The following is an 18,478-nucleotide window of genomic DNA, read 5'->3' on the forward strand; positions in this document are numbered from 1 at the left end:
TGCACGTATCCTCTACTATAAGTACTATCTGTGAGTAGGTACAATTACTACTAGTACAGTACTATGTAGGCTGTAGTACATTTCATGCATACTGCCCGAATCTCTAAAAGCGGCGGGCGATCCGTCCGTGTCTCCGCCCCACTTGGGTATTCGTCTGCAGGAATTAAGTGGCGGAGATAAGGAAGTGCCAGCCGGAGTTAGTTATAGATAGATCGATTCAACTCCGTGGGTAAAATTACAGGGATTTGCTCTTGGAAAAAAGCAATTTCCAGTCTTTGTGTCTTTGCGTAGGTGACTAGCAGGCGCCAGCATCCTTGATAGTCATCAATAGTTTCTTTTCTTTTTCTCTCGAGCCACGCACCTCCCTCTGTCCCTTGAACCTTGTCTTGGTCCTTATAAAGTTTGCCTCCCCCCCTCCCCCACACCAAGAACCAGAAGTTGGATATGCGTGCCTTCTGGAGAAATTGGCATCCTCTCCATCGTCACAGTGTATCGGTCTCACTTGGGTTATCTTTCGAAAGACGCAATATGAGTACCCCCGCATCAGGGATCCTGTATTCGGCAGCTGTTCTGCTCGCGCCGGGCTCCCCGGGCCCGAGTGATGTCAAGGATAAGGCTCATCATCGTACCAATGGCTTCAAGAACCCATGGAAGTAAGTCAACAAGCTGAGCATGACACCAAATCCCGCTGAGCTGGATGTTAACTTTGTCCTCAATTATCAGCTCCTGGAAAGATATCACAATCAGTGATGCTGTACGGTTTTGGGGGTAAGTGCTCAGGCCGCAGAGAGCGACAACCATATATGCAGGTTTGGCAATGCATCGATGAGCTGACTCGTGCATGCTTCTTGCGGCTGTTGCTTGAAGGCAGATGATCACGGGCAAGATCAAATTCCCGAGCACCGCACCTCCCACCGTTCCTGTGCAGAAAGCAGAGTTTCTGGCCAGTCGCACCGCTTCCAGCCTGCGCGCAACCTGGCTGGGCCATGCCTGTTACTATGTCGAGTTTCCTAGCGGCCTGCGAGTCCTCTTCGACCCCGTTCTCGAGGACCGTTGCTCTCCGCTGTCTTGGATGGGTCCCAAGCGCTTCACCGACACTCCCTGCCAAGTTCAAGATATCCCTATCATCGACGCGGTCGTGATCTCTCACAACCACTATGACCATCTCTCTCATCCTACCATCAAGGAGATCTTTAGAAAACACCCGAATTGCCACTTCTTTGCTCCATTGGGCAACAAGAGCTGGTTTGAGCAGCTCGGAATCAAGAACGTAACAGAGCTAGACTGGTGGGACGAGCGCGATCTCGTCCTGTCGCCCTCCCAGGGGACTCCGGCAAAAGTTGAGGGAGCAGTTGAAGACATCAATTCCTCGTCCGCTGAGATCAAGGCTCGAATTGGCTGCCTCCCATCGCAACACACGAGTAACCGAGGAGTTTTTGATCGGGCCAAGACGCTCTGGGCTTCGTGGTCCATTGAGTCCGGGGGCCAGAAATTATACTTCGCTGGGTAGGTTCATGATCGATGATCCGGAAATAATTACGCGCCTTGTTACTCCTCCTAACCCAGATCTCTTGAACTTTGAACAGGGACACCGGATACGCAGCAGTTCCAGAACTTCCAGCTGGCACCAACGACCATGCCCCAGAGCACAACTTCCCCACCTGCCCTGCCTTCAAACAGATCGGACAATACCGAGGCCCCTTTGACTTAGGGTTGATTCCCATTGGAGCCTATGCGCCCAGATGGTTCATGAGCACCATGCACGCCGACCCTCACGATGCAGTCAAGATCTTCCGAGACACCCAATGCAAGCGAGCTATGGCCATCCACTGGGGCACATGGGTCTTGACCGAAGAAGAGGTGCTTGAACCGCCCAAGAAGCTGAAGGAGGCATTGCGAGAACACAATCTTCCGGAAACGGGGGTTTTCGATGTCTGCGATATCGGCGAAAGTCGCGAGTTCTGAGAGAGAGAGAGAGAGAGAGAGAGAGAACCTTACCTTTGGGGAAGGACTTGAATAGTGTCTGAGCAAATATGTACAAGAAGGTTTTTCCCTTGTGTTAGAGCCTCCCTAGTTCTTAATATGTCTTTTGACTTTTGTGGATTTTTTTTATTGAATCTACTTTTTCTACACTCGCATCTCCTGCACTGGATGCACTGGGCATCCGTTACAACTCATTTTGCTTTTTTCTCACCGTCTTTCTTGCATATGACTTGTCTGAACGAAATTCTCCATCCACTCCATCAAAGAAATCTCATTTAAAATAACAGAGGGGTCACCCTGCAAGGCGAAGGGCAGTGGATGACTTATGACCTGGCCTGTCCCCTTCCTTTCCGATGGCAACGTTGGGGTGTGGGAGCATTAACCACAAACCACCCACAGACGTGCCTCATAAGCCAAATCATCTATGACCTCCAACTTGACCACCGCTGTCTATGTATGCTCTACGGCATGGAGAAAAATGCTTGACAGAAGACACCTATCGCGTTATCTGTATCATCCATACCGTGGAAAACTGGTCAATTGATGTATGCTTCACCGTGTGAAAGGTTAGTCGAAGAAGCTGTTGCGGTTTTCTCTGTTACATTTTACCTGTACTTACAATTGATGTTCTAGCCATCGATGAATGTTCTCATCCAAGTCCGGTGATACGCTGGCCTTCTTGCTTCCTTTCCTTTACCGGGTTCCATCTGGCCTCCAGCTCAGAGACTCTTTTTGGGAAGCACTATATTCGCCCCCCATCAGACTAGCTGTACAAGGGCACACCCCAGCGGCTGGCAGACCATCATGTCCTCATCTAGCATGCTTCCGCCCGTAGGGCCTGTAGGCCATGTCTACCCCCGACGACGACGCCAAAGCAGCAGCAGCAGCAGCAGCAGCAGCAGCAGGCAGTGCTCCTGGACCAGGCCCCGACCGAAGCCCCGGGGAGGCTCCCGCGGATACTCCACCGACGACGAAGACGAGGTCCTCTACGACCTGGACGAAGCCGCCCTGGCGCAGCTGCCCGTGCACCTCCAAGACACCATGCGCGAGCTGCAGCTGGAGCGCGTCCACCGGTTCCAGCAGCAGCAACAGCAGCAGCAGCAGAGCGCCCACAACGAGCTCCAGCTCTGTCGGCCCGTCTACCACAGCGACTATGCCGAGACATGGTTCAAGAACATGATGGCCCGGCTGTCGGCGGACCAGGAGATGAGTGAGGCCCACTACCATCTGCGACAGGCCCAGGGAAACACCTACCAGCAGGATGAAAGTTGGCGCTCGCAACAGCAGCAGTGGTCTGTCAACCGGCAGAATGATATTCAGGCTGCTGCTGCCGCGGCCGCGGCCGTTGCCATGGGGGGAAACAGTACGTGGTTCGGAGATGATGGTGAACCAGGACAGGAAATATCCCCGCTTTATCATGATCATCGTCATCATGATATGGCAGTTTTTGAAAGGGACGTGGATCTCTCACCTGTCAGCTCGAGGCGGTTTTACAGTATGCATTATGGGTATGGACCGCGGCTGGAGGAAAGAGGCCGGCCTTTGTATGAGACAGACACGGGGAGTAGTAGTAGAGAACGGCGGCGCGGGGATGGTAGGGGCGCGGTTCAATCCCACGCCCCACGGAAGAAGAGCCGGTCGGTCATAACTTCTATGCGCTGTAGGGTGAAGAGGAGTATTCGAAGAATGGGGAGACTGTTGAAGAGATAAAACTGGGTTGGGGCTCTGATTGTGCTGGCGTTTTGGCGGTATACCACTTTTTGAGCTTGATGGGTGTTTATTGGATTCTTTTATGGGTTGGATTGGGGTTTCGTTGTTGAGGGATCGACCATTGTAGTTGCTGCGATGTGTGCAGTTCGTTATATAGAGATTATCTTGTGTATAACGTTATAACCAAGTAGAAGATATTGAGGCGGTCGGGAATTCCAGTGGTAGAACTGATAGATCAGGGGAAGGGTGGCACTAAGCCCAATCCAGGCTAGTTGGCGGTGAGCTTCTTGTCCGCCATCCCACTTCGGGGTGCGCTGGAAATTTGATGGTGACGGCGGGCACAACACCTTCAGTTCCCCATCCTACGAACCGGCCTCTTCTTTTGGCTGTTTGCTGCTCAGATTCTGCATCCTTTCGCAGGCATAGTCTAATTCCGTTTATCTAATTCCGTCCTTCCTCACACACGAAAGAACCACCGCCAACATGCAGGCTCCGGTGGTGGTAATGAGTATGTTGCTTTGGAGGGGGGGGGGAGGTTTTGCCTGTGCTTGGGCTCTGAATGCTGACTTGTTTATAGATACCAACGCTGGTGACAGACAGGTTGGTCGTAAAGCCCAGCTGTCCAACATTGCCGCTGCGAAGACGTACGTCAAACCCTTCCCAACCCCCGCCTCCCCCGCTCCGGCCTCTAATACAGGATTGTCAACTGCAGCGTTGCGGATATCATCCGGTCATGTCTCGGACCCAAGGCTATGCTGAAAATGCTGCTGGACCCGATGGGCGGTATCGTCCTGACGAACGACGGACACGCTATCCTGAGAGAGATTGAGGTGTCGCACCCCGCCGCGAAGAGCATGATCGAACTGAGCCGCACTCAGGACGAGGAGGTCGGAGATGGAACGACGACCGTCATCATTCTTGGTATGCATGCATTGCTGCTTCGGGGCTCTCCTGATTGCCGAAGCAGGCCCGCTAACATGTATCAGCCGGTGAAATGCTCGCACAGGCCCTTCCCCAACTCGAACGCAACATCCACCCCGTTGTCATCATCTCCGCCTTCAAGCGTGCTTTGGCTGACGCCCTCGCCATCGTCGAGGAGGTCTCGATACCCGTCGACATCGACGACGACAAGGCCATGTACACTCTCATCCAGTCCTCCATCGGAACCAAGTTCGTCTCTCGGTGGTCGGAGCTTATGTGCAGCCTCGCCCTCAAGGCGGTTCGGACTGTGTCCTTTGACGCTGGCGGTGGCAAGCGTGAGGTTGACATCAAGCGCTACGCTCGTATCGAGAAGATTCCCGGTGGTCAGATTGAGGACAGTGAGGTTATCGACGGTGTCATGGTCAACAAGGATATCACGCACCCGAAGATGCGGAGAAGAATTGAGAACCCTCGCATCATCTTGCTCGACTGCCCGTTGGAGTACAAGAAGGGTGAATCGCAGACGAACATCGAGATCACCAAGGAGGATGACTGGAACCGTATCTTGCAGATCGAGGAGGAGCAGGTTAAGCACATGTGTGATGCCATCTTGGCTCTGAAGCCCGATGTTGTCATCACCGAGAAGGGTGTCTCAGGTAGGAACCAAGCGCTGAGATGTTGGGTTTGCATATATCTAATTCCTGTGTTCAGATCTCGCTCAGCACTTCCTGATGAAGGCCAATGTCACAGCCCTCCGCCGTGTCAGAAAGACGGACAACAACCGTATCGCTAGAGCCACGGGCGCCACCATTGTCAACCGCGTGGACGACCTCCAGGAGTCCGACGTCGGAACCCAGTGTGGTCTGTTCGAGATCGAGAAGATTGGCGACGAGTACTTCACCTTCATGAGAAAGTGCCAGAGCCCCAAGGCCTGCACCATCCTCCTCCGCGGTCCCTCGAAGGATATCCTGAACGAGATCGAGCGTAACCTCCAGGATGCCATGGCCGTGGCCCGGAATGTTATCTTCCACCCCCGCCTCTCCCCCGGCGGTGGTGCCATCGAGATGGCCGTCTCTGTCCGCTTGAGCCAGCTGGCCAAGTCGATCGAGGGCGTCCAGCAGTGGCCCTACAAGGCTGTCGCCGACGCCATGGAGGTCATCCCCCGCACGTTAGCACAGAACGCCGGTGCCAGCCCCATCCGTGTTCTCACTCGTATGAGGGCCAAGCACGTCGAGGGCCACACCACCTGGGGTCTGGACGGCGACTCCGGAGCTTTGGTTGATATGAAGGAGTACGGAGTTTGGGAGCCCGAGGCTGTCAAGCTCCAGAGCATCAAGACTGCTGTTGAGGTGAGTGCCCGCGCTGATAATGTCAGACTGTCCCCCAAGCTAATCAGAGAAACTAGTCCGCATGCCTGCTCCTCCGTGTTGACGACATTTGCAGCGGTAAGTCGGCCCAGCAAGTGGGTGTCGGAGCCGGTGGCGGCGACGAGTAAATTGAGCGAGAGATATCAAAGATAGTAAAAATTGCGTACATAATTCTGCACGATGACTTCTGGTAACGGACATTCTGTGAGAACATCCTAGACTTTCAAACTAATGGGTATCTTCATATCGTACACCTAATCCTACCGCATCTTTTTCCACATGATGTGCAATAGTGGCCATAGCACTTTCTAGCCACTAGCTGCCCCCCAATCTAATCCAATGCAATTCAATCATCATGGATAATAATCCCCTGCACCTCCCCACCAGCCTCGCCATTGCCATTGCCATTGCTATCCCCACCCTCCGCCCCAGCAACGATACCATCCCCAGCCACCGCCGCCGTCTCATCCGCCCGATCAACCACCATCCGATCCCCCGCCCCATCCTTCCCCTCCTCCCCACCGGCCTTATGAGTGGTTTCCTTCCTCGCATTGGCGCGCTTCTTCTTCTCCCTCCGCCGCCGATTCTTCTCCGTCCGCTCCTCATCCCGCCGCTTGGTGTCGGCCTGCTTCCGTGCCCATGCCTCGTCCTCCTGCTCCTGGATCACCTCGTTCTGCATCAGCCGGAGCCGCTCGTACTCGCGCCGCCGGCTGGCCTTGTAGACGTGGAACTCGCCGGACCCGGCCCCCGCCGACGACCCCTGCACGTTGGCGACGATCTCCGGCGGCGGCGGCAGCGACCCCGCCGTGCGGGGGGGTCGTTGGGCGGGCAGATGGATCTCGCGCGTCGGGTCCCGCATCAGCGATTCGATCTGCGAGGCTTGTTCGGATTGTGCATTTTGGGGAGTGTTCAGGGCGCGTCGCTTGAGGGGCCGTTTGCTGCGCGGGTCGGCGCTTGTGGGGATCGATTCGGGGATGGGTTCGGACATTTTGGGGAGGCGTTGAGGTTGGTTTGTGGGGGGGGAGGTTGTTTTTTGGTGGTGGTGTTTGTGGTGGTTGTGGTGATTGTGGTTTTGTCAGGAGGAGGAGGAGTTGAGGTGGATGATGGGGTGGACAGTGTAGGTGTAGGATTGTTGGAGGGTTTGATGATCGGCGGTGCCGGTGGTTGTTCTGGAAGCTTTGGGAAGGGAAGTGGGTGGCTGTGCCAAGACTGCCTTATATGTAGGGAAGTTTATCCGAGGTTGGGCGACTTGAAGTATATACTCTGCTATCGTAGGACAGGCTGACAACTTTATGGTCCACGAGAATTCTTTTCTATAGTTCAGGGCTGAAGGGAAAAAACAGAGCACAATGGCCGATGGGGCCTGTTCTTGCCTAGTTCCTTTGGGGGTGTTGTTCAGAAAAGTGACAAACCCCTCCCTGTTCATTATCTATACTTCCTGTTCCCGGCGGGGCTGGCTTGTCTTTCTGGCATGTAATCACACACGGCTTGTAGAAGGTCGTGAAGCGCGTCGGCCCTCCTTGACTGGTCTCTGGCCCTGAGCTCTTTATTCACTCCCTTAGGTGAAAGGCAGGACCGCCTCAAGGCTCCAAGGAGCTTCTTTCACTTTCCCTCAACCTGACGGGTGATCCCATCCCTCTGACGCTATTTCTCTTCCTCTTCCTCTTCTTCCTCCTCCTCCTCCTCCTCCTCTCGTTAGCAAGCTACTACTCTCGCACCTCACAAAATTTACTCCCTTCTCTTTCCCCCCCCACTATCACTTGGATCTGGTTCTGCCAGATACTTGCTCACTGCAAATCCAAGCGCCTATGCAGATCGTGTGTCCTCGCTCCTGACCATGGCGGCGACTGCTGAGGCACACAGAAATACCAAGGCCCACGTAAGTTCAGTGAGCTGAGGCAGAGATCTTCTACTGCTATTCCTCTACGTAAAAGCTCATGTTCAGCCAGTTCGAACCAGATGACATATGTTGTCTGGTCTCAGATCCGTCTCGCGTGTGCTCTGTTGAGGTATGTTCACCAGGTCTCTTGTGGTAAAGCTTTTCTCAGATACTGATTAGGTGCAGGGTACTCATGATGATGTAGGTTTCTCCTCCCCCTCACCAGAACACAGATCTCTTGTGTGACTGACCTATGCTGCATAAAAGCCCCTAGTTTACCCGCTGGATGAATACCTCATCCTTTCTCATCCATCGACACCCGCAGGAGTTCTGGAGAAATTCCTGCAGACAGAGGACGTAGGTAGCAAAACTCAAGCACTTCTTCTGCGTGTCTACTAAAGTCTCTTTTGCTCCTCAAAAGGCCCCGCAAGGATATATATTTGTCCGGTTCGTGGATAGATCGCAGGGCTACTCGCTGATTCCTGAAAATGAGCTCCAACTTATCGACAGAGAATGCCACATTGGGGATATTGTCAAATGCCAAGCACACGATGCCATGTGTGGCAGAGTACTAAGTTGCCGGACCAAATACACCCTGGAGCCTGTCGCGTCTCTCCCCAGCAACTCACTAACAGAGGAACATGGCCCGCTTAGATTCAAGGATAAGCCGAAGTGTCTCAGCTCTAACATAATGCCACCGATGGACGAACTACAATCTAACTTGCTACATGATGTTGTCGTCTCCGACATTGAGTCTCATGAGCCATTCGCCGTGGGAGACCACATCATATACCAGCAGAAGCTTGGGGTCATCCGGCATGTTGATCGAGATCCTGTGTTTTTGACGAGGCAAAGCGAGGTCGTCACCCTCTACAATCCATTGAACGTCGAATGTCCAACTTGGGTCGACCCTGAAAGGCTGCTGTGGATGCCACGCGGTGGAGAGATCACTAAACAGTCAGAGGTTGCTGGAGCTGAGATAGTATACAAGGACCCTGGTCAAGTCTATCCTGGCCGAGCTGCCTTGGTCGATGCCGCGAACATGTGCGAGGTCTATGGTGCTCGTACCAAGAACCCAATTCGTGGTCGTCAGCATGTCTGCACGTTGGCTACACCAGCTTCACAGTACCATGTCAAGTGGATGATGCCAAATGCGTTCGGGATTGGAATAGACAAAGACACAGTCACTGGGGGGACGGAGATAATCAGAGCATCTTTGTTCAAGAAATATGCAGTCAAGTGTGACTTCGGCCGGGCCCCGACGAACATGTCTAGTGAGGAGGAACTTCAGCTGAGGCCTAGATGTTTGATAAAACTGGGAAGTGTAGTGCGCTTCCGTGACACGGTTGGAGCGGCTGCAAAATACCCGCACTTTCGTCACGTCCCAGTTGAATATTCGTATGGGTATGATCTGAATGTCTTTCGAATTGTCTCATCCAAGACAGACACGACGGTTCAGTGGCAAAACGGGAAGATTACCATAGAGAACGCAATATCTCTGCATACACCAAATCCCTATCCTGCAGAAGAGGTCTTCCCTGGGATTTGACTGTTCTCAAAGACTCGATTCAAGCAATTCCGTCAACCGGAGATGATAATAGATGTTCATCATGCTTGTCGCTTCATTCACACGAAGTGGGCGTGGTTCAAGAGGTGGATAGTCGAGAGCGAGTAGCATATGTTCGATGGTACGACGACGCTACTGTTGAGCTCCCGCTACACGGATACTGTCTAAACCACGAATACACTCGACTGGGAGCCTTGAACACCAAGAGAACTCCAGTATCGCTCTATGAGCTCGCCTCTTTCCCTGCCCTGCGTAGGTCACCAGGGAGACTCGTGCATATCATACCGAGTACTATACACGCATCTGTGTTGCAAGCTCTCCGGGTAAGCCCTGCGGCTGGCAATGGCGCCGATCATTCGAGCCATGCACCTTCCAAGCACTTCGATGCTATACGGAGCTACCTCGAGAAATCAAAGAGAGACGTCGTTCGTACTGCGTGGTTCAAGAGCACAATCGCAGTTGACAACTCTCCGGCACCTACACGCCTCAGTATTCACTACGAAGACTTCTGCGCAAGGTTGCATGCGAACTTCATCGGGATGATCATGAAACCAAACACCGATGGCACCGTCACGGTGCGGTTGACTCACGGAGATTCATGTGTGGATATTGAGATGCCAACGGAGAGAATCTTGTTGTCATATCCTTGTGAGTGTGAAGAAATGCATCCTGATGGGTCGGCTCCGAACGACGAGTCAGAAGATCTCGACACGGATGATACCGATAATGAAGACACTGATGACGATGATGATGATGCCAACTGCCACGGAGTATCCCATGGGAAAGAGGCAGGGCGTACACACACTTCGAAAGATGCACTGGAACACATTGAGGACTTCCCGTATTACCATGTCACAATGGCAGATGCTGAAGGAGACATGGAAATGAGTGGAACAGAACCCTCCGGATCATCGGCTCCTCCAGCGTTCCTCGTACTCGAGGGACCCCCTCCCTCTGATCATCATTTCATCTCGAGTGAGCCCGCGGGGAATTCCAGCTTGAGTATCAAGCGCATACAAAAGGAATGGAGGGTCCTCAATACATCTCTTCCTGCTGGCATCTATGTCCGTTCATGGGAGTCACGCGTGGATCTCATCAGGACTCTGATTGTTGGGCCTGCGGGCACTCCGTACGAGCATGCGCCTTTTGTGATCGACTTCCACCTCACGGATCAATTCCCAAGCAAGCCCCCGGCTGCTTTCTTTCACTACTGGTCCATCACCGAGGCAGAAATCAATCCTAATCTGCACCTCGACGGCCAGGTTTGCCTTAGTCTGTTGGGCACATGGCCTGCACAGAACCCAAATGAGGTTTGGTCTTCTTCCAAGTCTACGCTTCTCCAGATCATGGTTTCAATCATGGGCTTGGTCCTGGTCAAACGTCCGTTTTATAGTAAGGCAGTCCCTTCAGACCTGAAAAAGTCCCGTTGCTAAGCACTAACTCCTGCAGATGAGCCTGGCTTCGAAACCCTTGCTATAGACGAGGAGAAGCGGATCGACTCGATTCAATACACCGAGCGAGCATTCCTTCTGACGCGGAAGTTGATGGTACAAGCTCTGGCAAACGAGGTGTCTGGCTTCGATGATGTTACCTCGTGGCTATATTTCCCCGGGCCCACGACCGCGCTGAACATGAATCGCCCTCATCTGATCCGTCGAGCCATCGATGATGCGCTGGCAATGATTGAGCATCACCACCGCACCTCCGCGGGCCAAGACTCAGCTGTCGGAGAAGCTTCTGCATACATGTCGCGGCTCAGCCTTGGGGCAGTGGTCATGCTTCAGAAGCACATCGCCGATTTGGAGAAACTTCCATACCATATGGCTTGAAGCTCTTCGGGATCATTGTGGACATGAGCCTGAACTATGATCTGTAAGAGCACCTCGTATTTGTGGAGACCCGGCTGGAGTAGGTTCTCAGGTTCTCATGTTCTCAGTGATGTTTGTTGTTGATGAAATCTGATGTATGTACGAGTCAAGCCCGTGCTCATGGTTGATTTTTGAGGCAACAATGGGTGCGATAGGCAGCGATAGGCGACATCTGATTAGCAATGGTATCTAGAAATTGAACTGCTACTTTGGAAGTGCCTATACTAGGTAGATGATGCCTGTAAGATATCTCGACTGTTCTTCAGCCTTCTGCAGCGAGACCGATGATTTCGAAGTATTCTCGAAGAACCGACCGCAGCGACCGCAGGGATAGAAGATGTAGTAGTGATAATAACCACTAACCTCATTATTTCAAGTGGCTCCGTAATAGAAAGAATTGAAGAGCCCGTGTCAGTCTGTCGACTAGAACAAAACAGCATTCCATAATGATCATTACCAGCCATGAGCGTCGTAGCAAAAGGGCGGCGAGGAGCCCTGCGGCATTGGTCTTTGGCGGGTTCCGTTGGGCTGTTGGCTCGCCCGCACTCCCTTTCCCACGCTCGTTTTCCTTCCTCTCTCAGACCACCTCCGATTGTTTCCTCTTCTGTAATAAATCTCGCGGTCTAATTTTTTTTTTTCTTTCTTTTCCATCGCCCACCTACTGTTGGTGTGTCTTCGAATTCTCAACAGTCTTGAGTGTTTGACCTGCTTTCTCAAACCCAGTGAAGTCAGGTGTTTGTGCCAGAACCCAAGAAACTTGCCGCACGTAGCACCGTCGTCATTGCAGTACGGCAAAAATGGGCGCATATCGTTTGGGTAAGTTCCGTTCCATCGATCCTTTTCTGCCTTCGAAGTACAGTGTTGTTTTGTACATTCTATTGTCTCAAGACATAAACTCGTATCGATATGTGAACAATGGGCTGGTGATAGGGATTTGTTGTCTACGAGTCTTCATTATTTGTTCTGCCGTGCTGCTTGCTGCTGTTCTGCCAACTGTCACATTATCCACTTCACCAAATTCCCTTTTTTTTTTTTTTTTTTTTTTTTTTTTTTTTTTGTGGATTCTCCTATACTATTTTACTCTGAGTCCTCTTCTTTGGTTGTTTGCCCTACTAGCATAATCATGCTACTCGACGAACTATGCACCTCTGATTTATTGAGCTTTGAACTAACCTACCCCCCCAGAGGAGGCGAGCACCAGCCGTGCCGGCTGCCAGAACAAGGAATGCAAGGATGCCAAAATCAAGATCGCCAAGGGGGAGCTCCGTCACGGCAGCTGGGTCGAAGCAGGCGATTACCAGAGCTGGAAATGGCGTCACTGGTAAGTTTTTCTCCCTGGTCATCTGCAAGCAGCAAGCATTTGAAAGCCTTTTTTTTTGGGGGTGTCGTGCATCATCTTTAAGTATCTGACGTGCCTACCCCCACAATCAGGGGCTGTGTCACGCCAAATGTCATCCAGAATCTGAAGGATGCTATCAAGGACATAAGTGGTGGGGATGAGACAGATTGCTCGGCTCTCGATGGCTTTGATGAGCTTTCCGAGGAGAATCAAGAAAAGGTTCGTCGGGCGTTGGATCAGGGGCATGTTGATGATGAGGATTGGAAGGGGGTAAGTTTTTCCCTTTCTTTTTCTTGGTGTTGATTTGGGGATTGGTTGGGGTTGGTGCTATTTGCTTGCTCGTGGGTCAGTAAGCAATTCTAACCCCGTCTCGATGATTAGGATGTTGAAGTCAACCGTCCTGGTATGAATGGCTTCCGTTCAAAGGCCACCAAAAAGGAGGCTGCGGCTAAGGTAAGGTTCTCGGACTAAATACCTGGCTTTCCTTCGGACTAGAAACTGACGTAAATGGACAGAAGAAGGCTCAGGCCAAAGCTGACGAGGAGGATGAGGCGGAGCCTACTCCCAAGAGCAAGAAGCGCAGTCGTGCCCAGCCCAAGAAAGACCCTAAGGTCGAGGCTGAGGCCAACGGTGAGCAGCAGGAGCCGGAAGAAGAAGCACCTAAGCCTAAGCGATCCAAGAAGAGTGCTCAACCTAAGCCCGTATCTGATGAAGACGAGGAGGAGGAGGAGGAGGTCAAGCCGAAGACTTCCAAGCCCGGTCGTCCAGCGAAGTCTAAGGCCGCTGTCGAGGAAGCCGACGAGGAGCCTGCTGCCGCTAAGAAGAAGGTCGCGAAGAAGCCGACTAAGGCCGCTGTTACCACTGCTGACGATGAGGAGAAGCCTAAGCGGGGCCGGAAGAAGAAGACTGCCTGATCCTGATGCTCTTGTACTCACTAGGGCGTTGCTGTTTTCTTTGGAGCATCTTCCTACCTCGGGTACATTCTCTTCTTGTCTATGATCTGCTAATAGTGTTGTTACTTCTGTCTGTCATGGCATGTCCGGTAGCGATCAACCTGTTTCGTGTCGTTCATATGGGGTCTATTTTATCTGCATGCCTGCATTTCTTTTGCTATCTTACGGCGTGGAGCGATATGCTCAGAGGGCGTGCTTCTTTGTTGTGTGGCAAGAAGCTGCTCATGATTGTTGTTCATGATCATCAGTCTATATCTTAGGTTGTACGTATACTGTCATGGGGGCTTTTTATTCCTGCCTGGGCTACCGAGCCTGGTTGTAGCCTGGAAGTACTACGACGATAAATACAGTAGCCGAAAACCAAGCACGAATGATTGATCGATCAGCCGCTCACCATCACATGATCCCCACCACCACCACCACCATCACACTTTCGTCTCTGAAATCCTGTTTCTCTCCTCTGTTCTTCTCCCTCTTTCTTCTTCACGCTTCCAAGAGTCGGCCGTCCCGCTATCGTGTCTCTACTTTACCGTAGATGACCGCAAGCGCAAGCTAGATACCGTAAGATCGCAAGTTCCTTTGCAAGCCTCCCGCCGGGTCTCCGTCTGATGAAGCCCGGTGTCTGCGAAAAGGGAACCTGTAGTCTTGCATGATCAGCTTCCGAGACTCCTCCCCCCGTTCATGTGACCCTGTGCATGACCCAACGGCGGCAGCGTCATTCCTGTCCTTTCCTGCATTTTGGTACACAGTCATTCGCTTTCTGCTTCTTCTTCTTCCGGTCTCTTCCTTTTCTTCCTTTCTCTCTTCTCTCTTCATCCCACACCTGAATGTCTATCGTCTCGTTCCTGGTCCAGTGGATGGATCCGGGCGGCAGAAGCACGATGGCCGGTAGGGCTGGTAGAAAACGCTCCTCGTCTTTGCTGGCTCAGAACCGCCGGGTCAAGAAGCCTGTCCGATCACCTATGACCAAGAAGGTAGGTGTTAAGGCGAAGTCAATAAAGGGTGGGAAGGGGAAGTATGAAGAGAAAAGGGAAGAGGAGTCGACACTGAAGGAGCCGCCTCTTACAAGGTAGGTGTATATCTGCATTTATCTGGTCATTCCTGCGGGCTGTCTTTGTCTTCTATTCTTGCCTTGCTTGAGCTTTGTGCGTATGCTTTCGCATGCCAATGCCTCCTTGCTTGTCCGGGCCGGGAAAGCTAATGTATTCTGCGACCCTCCAGCCCCCTCGTGAGCCCCGTAGTTAGCTTGATCGTGGGCCCGGATCATCGCCTCTTCGTCGCGCATGAGGATGTACTCTCCCGGGGTACTTTCTTCGATGCTATGCTTCGAGATCAGTTCATTGAGAGCAACTTGAATAAAGTGGTGGCTCTGCCAGATGAGCAAGTATCACCTTTTTGCACCACTCAGGGGTGTTGCCTCCAATATGTCCGAGAGGCTGACTAGAAGAAACAGGGATCCAGAAATCCTTTCCTGCATTCTCGAATTTCTCTACAAAGGCGACTACTCCCCGCGTCTTCTACGTGGGGATGGTCTCGAAGAACCTGCCTGGCGCCTCGAGGAAGAAGCTGACAAGGAGAATGAGAGGCAGCAGAACGCCGAGGAGGTCCTAGCAACCAAGCAAGTTCACACTCATCCCAGCAAGGACGGTGGTCCCGCCGGCCTTAACACCTCCCCCACTGCCACCTTCCATCATCACCGGGCAGGCCTCATCCTCCGGGATACGGCCATCTACTGCGCCGCCGAGCACTACGGCCTCCCCGAGACCCTCAAGCGCCTCGCCCTGCGCAAACAGGGTCTCCGAACCGGGATCGCGGTGGACGTGATCCTGCGGTCCGCGCGGTTCGCGTACGAGCATACGCCCGAGTCGGAGGATCGGCTGCGTGCGCGGTACCTGGCGATGATCATCCGGTCACGGGCAGTCTTTAAGACCAGCGGCACGATGCAGTTGGAGATGGAGAGGGGCCATCCCTTCTTTTTCGATTTGTTTGTCGCGCTGTGTAATCATGTGGATGATCTGGAGGGGAGGGTTGCGGGGGCTGAGGTAAGCTTTGCTTGATTTGTCGATGGGAACTGAGGAGTGTCGTCTCTGCTAATAAGCTTGATGTTGTTGCTGCAGTAATGCCCGGCATACCTGTGGCGTCATGGGTTTGTGTTGATGGCTTTACTGGCTGTGCCCTGATCTCGAATTTCGTTTACTGGGTTGCGCGCGGCGAACTTGGCGGAGAAGAAGCGCTCACACATATCGGCACAAAGAAAATCTATAAAAAAAAAGGTTGAAAAGAAAAACAAGCCACTTACTCGTGAAGAATTTGCAGTACGATCTGATACAGGGAAGGGATTGGCCTCTGGAGCGTGCTCTGAATTATCTGTTATATCTTGATTCTCTGCTTGACTCTGATCTGCTTTGTTCTGCTTTGCTTGGCGGTTTCATATGATCTATGTATAATGAGGTTGATCAGACTGCTCAGGATGTGAGTTTGCAAAGGAAGATATGGATGCCTTATGTGTGTGTGCCCCGATCTTTCAACAGTCTGTTTGAATAGTTGAGCTGTGCCCGTGTTCTTATTTTGCGTGCTGGGCTGTTCTTTGATCGATTCTGCTTGGGAGAGATTGTATGTTGACTGGACTGAAGCTGAGCATAATGTTGTGAGCCTTCTTGTGGTCGTGGATTTCTCGATGAGGTATTTGACTTGTGAAATCTATCAAAAATAATGGAGAATGGCTGTTAATGGCCACCTCGCCAAGTCATAGACTGCTTTTCTAGTGTCAATGTACAGTACGGCAAAGCGATGAGGTCTACCCCAGATCGACCCAACGATGGCAGGTCCAAGCGAAGCTTGTTGCAAGAGTGGAGCAAGCTTGCCTTATCATTGCCTAGTCTAGTGCCACTACAGGGGGGCTCGAAATTGGATCCAATTATGATGTGATTGGGTCCCTTATCGCAGCCACCCCCAACGGCTGTCCGTCCTCGGAGGCCCGGCGGTTCATGTATCAACTACAACAAAGCTATAAGAATTGAATATAAGGTCCTTGACAGGCCATATCGAGTTCTAGATTGGGTTCATGAAATAGTTAGTGGCTGCAAGGGTCCAGGGAAATGCGTGCTCCACACATTATCCACGAGACAACAGGCCCATCTGTGTCTGTTCATATTGACATCGATCCCTTACCTGCGATGGACCACAACAATAAGAGCTACAACAGCGGCGATAACAGTATGCATGACTCGCATATTCTGATAGTCGGGGCCGGAACGTGGGGTGCTTCGACTGCACTGCACTTGGCGCGTCGAGGTTATACCAATGTCACGGTTCTGGACGCGTATCCCCAGCCATCTGCTATCTCGGCGGGGAACGATGTGAACAAGATTGTCTCATTCAGTATGTTTCGTTACTCTAAGAGTGTCTGCTTGATCCCTAATCTAACGAGGTCCTATCCAGTGAAACCTCCAGCCGACGACGATCCGGACTACGCTAATCGGACCTTCTTCGCCGCGCTGAGCCACGGCTTCCAGCACGACCCGATCTTCCAACCACACTTCCACGAGACCGGATCCATCACCTCCGCCTTCTCCCCGGATGGCCTCAAGCATATCCACCGCCGTGACCGCCTAGGAGATGAGGTAGTCGAACTGAACACGCCCGACGACTTCCGGCAAGCATTCCCCACAGGAATCCTCACCGGCCCTCTCCCAGGGTGGAGGGGGTACTGGAAGAAGAAAGGCGCGGGCTGGGTGCACGCGCGCAACGCCCTAGTCGCGGCCATCACCGAGGCCCAGCGCCTAGGCGTGCGATTCATCGGCGGCGACCCGCAAGGAAAAGTCGTGCGGCTACTCTTTTCCTCTGCATCCGACTACTCCCACAGTGCAGGAGACGTCATCGGCGTCGAAACCGCCGACGGCACTTCCCACCACGCGGCCAAAGTGATCCTCGCCGCCGGCGCCAACGCGGACCAACTTCTCGACTTCAAGAAACAGCTCCGCCCGACAGCGTGGACGCTCGCGCACATCCGCCTGTCCCCCACCGAGGCCGCCGCCTACCGCAACCTCCCGGTCCTCTTCAACGCAGACCAGGGCTTCTTCATGGAGCCCGACGCCGAGCACCACGACCTCAAGATCTGCGACGAGCATCCCGGCTACTGCAACTGGGTTTACGACAACCCGGACGACAAGCCCCACAGCGAGAGGCGAAGCGTCCCCTTCGCCCGCCACCAGATCCCACTCGAGTCCGAGGCGCGCATCCGCGCCCTGCTGCGCGCGACGCTGCCCCAGCTGGCGGACCGCCCGCTCGCGTTCGCCCGCATCTGCTGGTGCGCTGATACCGTCGACCGCAATTTTTTGATCGATTATCACCCGGACTATCCGTCTTTGCTGTGTGCGGTGGGCGCGTCCGGGCGAGGGTTCGCGCATATTCCGTCCATTGGCGGGTTCATTGTGGATCAGTTGGAGGGACGGTTGGAGGAGAGGTTGGCGCGGACGGTGAGGTGGAGGCCCGAGTTGGCGGTGGATCGCGAATGGGACGATACCCTCAATCGGTTTGGGGGCGAGTATCGGGTTATGGATTTGGGGGAGGTTAGGGGGTGGACGGAGATTGAGGAGGGGGAGTGATTTGGTTATATACATGGTGACACTGTCCTGGCTGATTGTGATAGGATCTGGGATTCTATGGAAGCTAATGAACGGCTGGATTGATGTTATTGACTTCTCTTGTAGTCGAGTGGGGCAATGCTCTGGTTAGGTTCATTGAGTTATGAACGGAGAGAGGTTCTCTTTTTGGAACTGTTGTAGCAGGTGGTCGGGGTGAGTTTATAGATTGGTGGGTATGGGTAAATCGACAAGCTGGGAAGAGGCTGGCTGGTAACTAGTGTCAGGTGACAGGCAGGAGAAGGGCG

General features: G+C 52.9%; 8 protein-coding genes across 8 annotated transcripts; 7 read left to right on the forward strand and 1 right to left on the reverse strand.

The window, feature by feature from the left end:
• Window positions 1-528: 528 nt before the first annotated feature.
• On the forward strand, window positions 529-1,965 carry ASPACDRAFT_38561 (putative Zn-dependent hydrolase/oxidoreductase family protein; the record flags this gene model as incomplete). Its single annotated transcript, XM_020200464.1, has 4 exons — window positions 529-653; window positions 724-768; window positions 868-1,506; window positions 1,587-1,965. The coding sequence occupies 4 exons, from the start codon at window positions 529-531 to the stop codon at window positions 1,963-1,965; spliced, it is 1,188 nt and encodes a 395-aa protein (XP_020061336.1).
• Window positions 1,966-2,787: 822 nt separating this feature from the next.
• ASPACDRAFT_56401 (uncharacterized protein) lies at window positions 2,788-3,404 on the forward strand (the record flags this gene model as incomplete). Its single annotated transcript, XM_020203126.1, has 2 exons — window positions 2,788-3,346; window positions 3,382-3,404. 2 exons carry the CDS (start codon window positions 2,788-2,790, stop codon window positions 3,402-3,404), a joined length of 582 nt encoding a protein of 193 aa, XP_020061337.1.
• A 640-nt stretch (window positions 3,405-4,044) lies between these two features.
• ASPACDRAFT_74531 (chaperonin-containing T-complex subunit CCT3) lies at window positions 4,045-6,190 on the forward strand. Its single transcript, XM_020204240.1, has 6 exons — window positions 4,045-4,201; window positions 4,271-4,337; window positions 4,406-4,614; window positions 4,680-5,270; window positions 5,326-5,963; window positions 6,020-6,190. Exons 1-6 carry the CDS (start codon window positions 4,177-4,179, stop codon window positions 6,107-6,109), a joined length of 1,620 nt encoding a protein of 539 aa, XP_020061338.1. The 5' UTR covers window positions 4,045-4,176; the 3' UTR covers window positions 6,110-6,190.
• Window positions 6,191-6,327: 137 nt separating this feature from the next.
• ASPACDRAFT_56403 (PRKRIP1 family protein) lies at window positions 6,328-6,969 on the reverse strand (the record flags this gene model as incomplete). The annotated part of the gene is made up of 1 exon (XM_020203127.1): window positions 6,328-6,969. One exon carries the CDS (start codon window positions 6,967-6,969, stop codon window positions 6,328-6,330), a length of 642 nt encoding a protein of 213 aa, XP_020061339.1.
• A 1,316-nt stretch (window positions 6,970-8,285) lies between these two features.
• On the forward strand, window positions 8,286-11,511 carry ASPACDRAFT_1851950 (ubiquitin-conjugating enzyme E2). The gene is made up of 5 exons (XM_020197223.1): window positions 8,286-9,134; window positions 9,497-9,679; window positions 9,743-10,819; window positions 10,877-11,199; window positions 11,259-11,511. Exons 1-5 carry the CDS (start codon window positions 8,417-8,419, stop codon window positions 11,301-11,303), a joined length of 2,346 nt encoding a protein of 781 aa, XP_020061340.1. The 5' UTR covers window positions 8,286-8,416; the 3' UTR covers window positions 11,304-11,511.
• A 446-nt stretch (window positions 11,512-11,957) lies between these two features.
• On the forward strand, window positions 11,958-13,872 carry ASPACDRAFT_74534 (uncharacterized protein). The gene is made up of 5 exons (XM_020204241.1): window positions 11,958-12,111; window positions 12,481-12,616; window positions 12,727-12,904; window positions 13,016-13,087; window positions 13,150-13,872. The coding sequence occupies exons 1-5, from the start codon at window positions 12,093-12,095 to the stop codon at window positions 13,546-13,548; spliced, it is 804 nt and encodes a 267-aa protein (XP_020061341.1). The 5' UTR covers window positions 11,958-12,092; the 3' UTR covers window positions 13,549-13,872.
• Window positions 13,873-14,414: 542 nt separating this feature from the next.
• On the forward strand, window positions 14,415-15,644 carry ASPACDRAFT_49310 (BTB/POZ domain-containing protein; the record flags this gene model as incomplete). Its single annotated transcript, XM_020202231.1, has 3 exons — window positions 14,415-14,656; window positions 14,809-14,967; window positions 15,041-15,644. 3 exons carry the CDS (start codon window positions 14,415-14,417, stop codon window positions 15,642-15,644), a joined length of 1,005 nt encoding a protein of 334 aa, XP_020061342.1.
• A 1,161-nt stretch (window positions 15,645-16,805) lies between these two features.
• ASPACDRAFT_20270 (NAD(P)/FAD-dependent oxidoreductase) lies at window positions 16,806-18,194 on the forward strand (the record flags this gene model as incomplete). The annotated part of the gene is made up of 2 exons (XM_020198935.1): window positions 16,806-16,968; window positions 17,041-18,194. The coding sequence occupies 2 exons, from the start codon at window positions 16,806-16,808 to the stop codon at window positions 18,192-18,194; spliced, it is 1,317 nt and encodes a 438-aa protein (XP_020061343.1).
• Window positions 18,195-18,478: the final 284 nt, after the last annotated feature.

Source organism: Aspergillus aculeatus, assembly GCF_001890905.1.
Source record: "Aspergillus aculeatus ATCC 16872 unplaced genomic scaffold ASPACscaffold_1, whole genome shotgun sequence".
Lineage (NCBI taxonomy): Eukaryota > Fungi > Ascomycota > Eurotiomycetes > Eurotiales > Aspergillaceae > Aspergillus > Aspergillus aculeatus.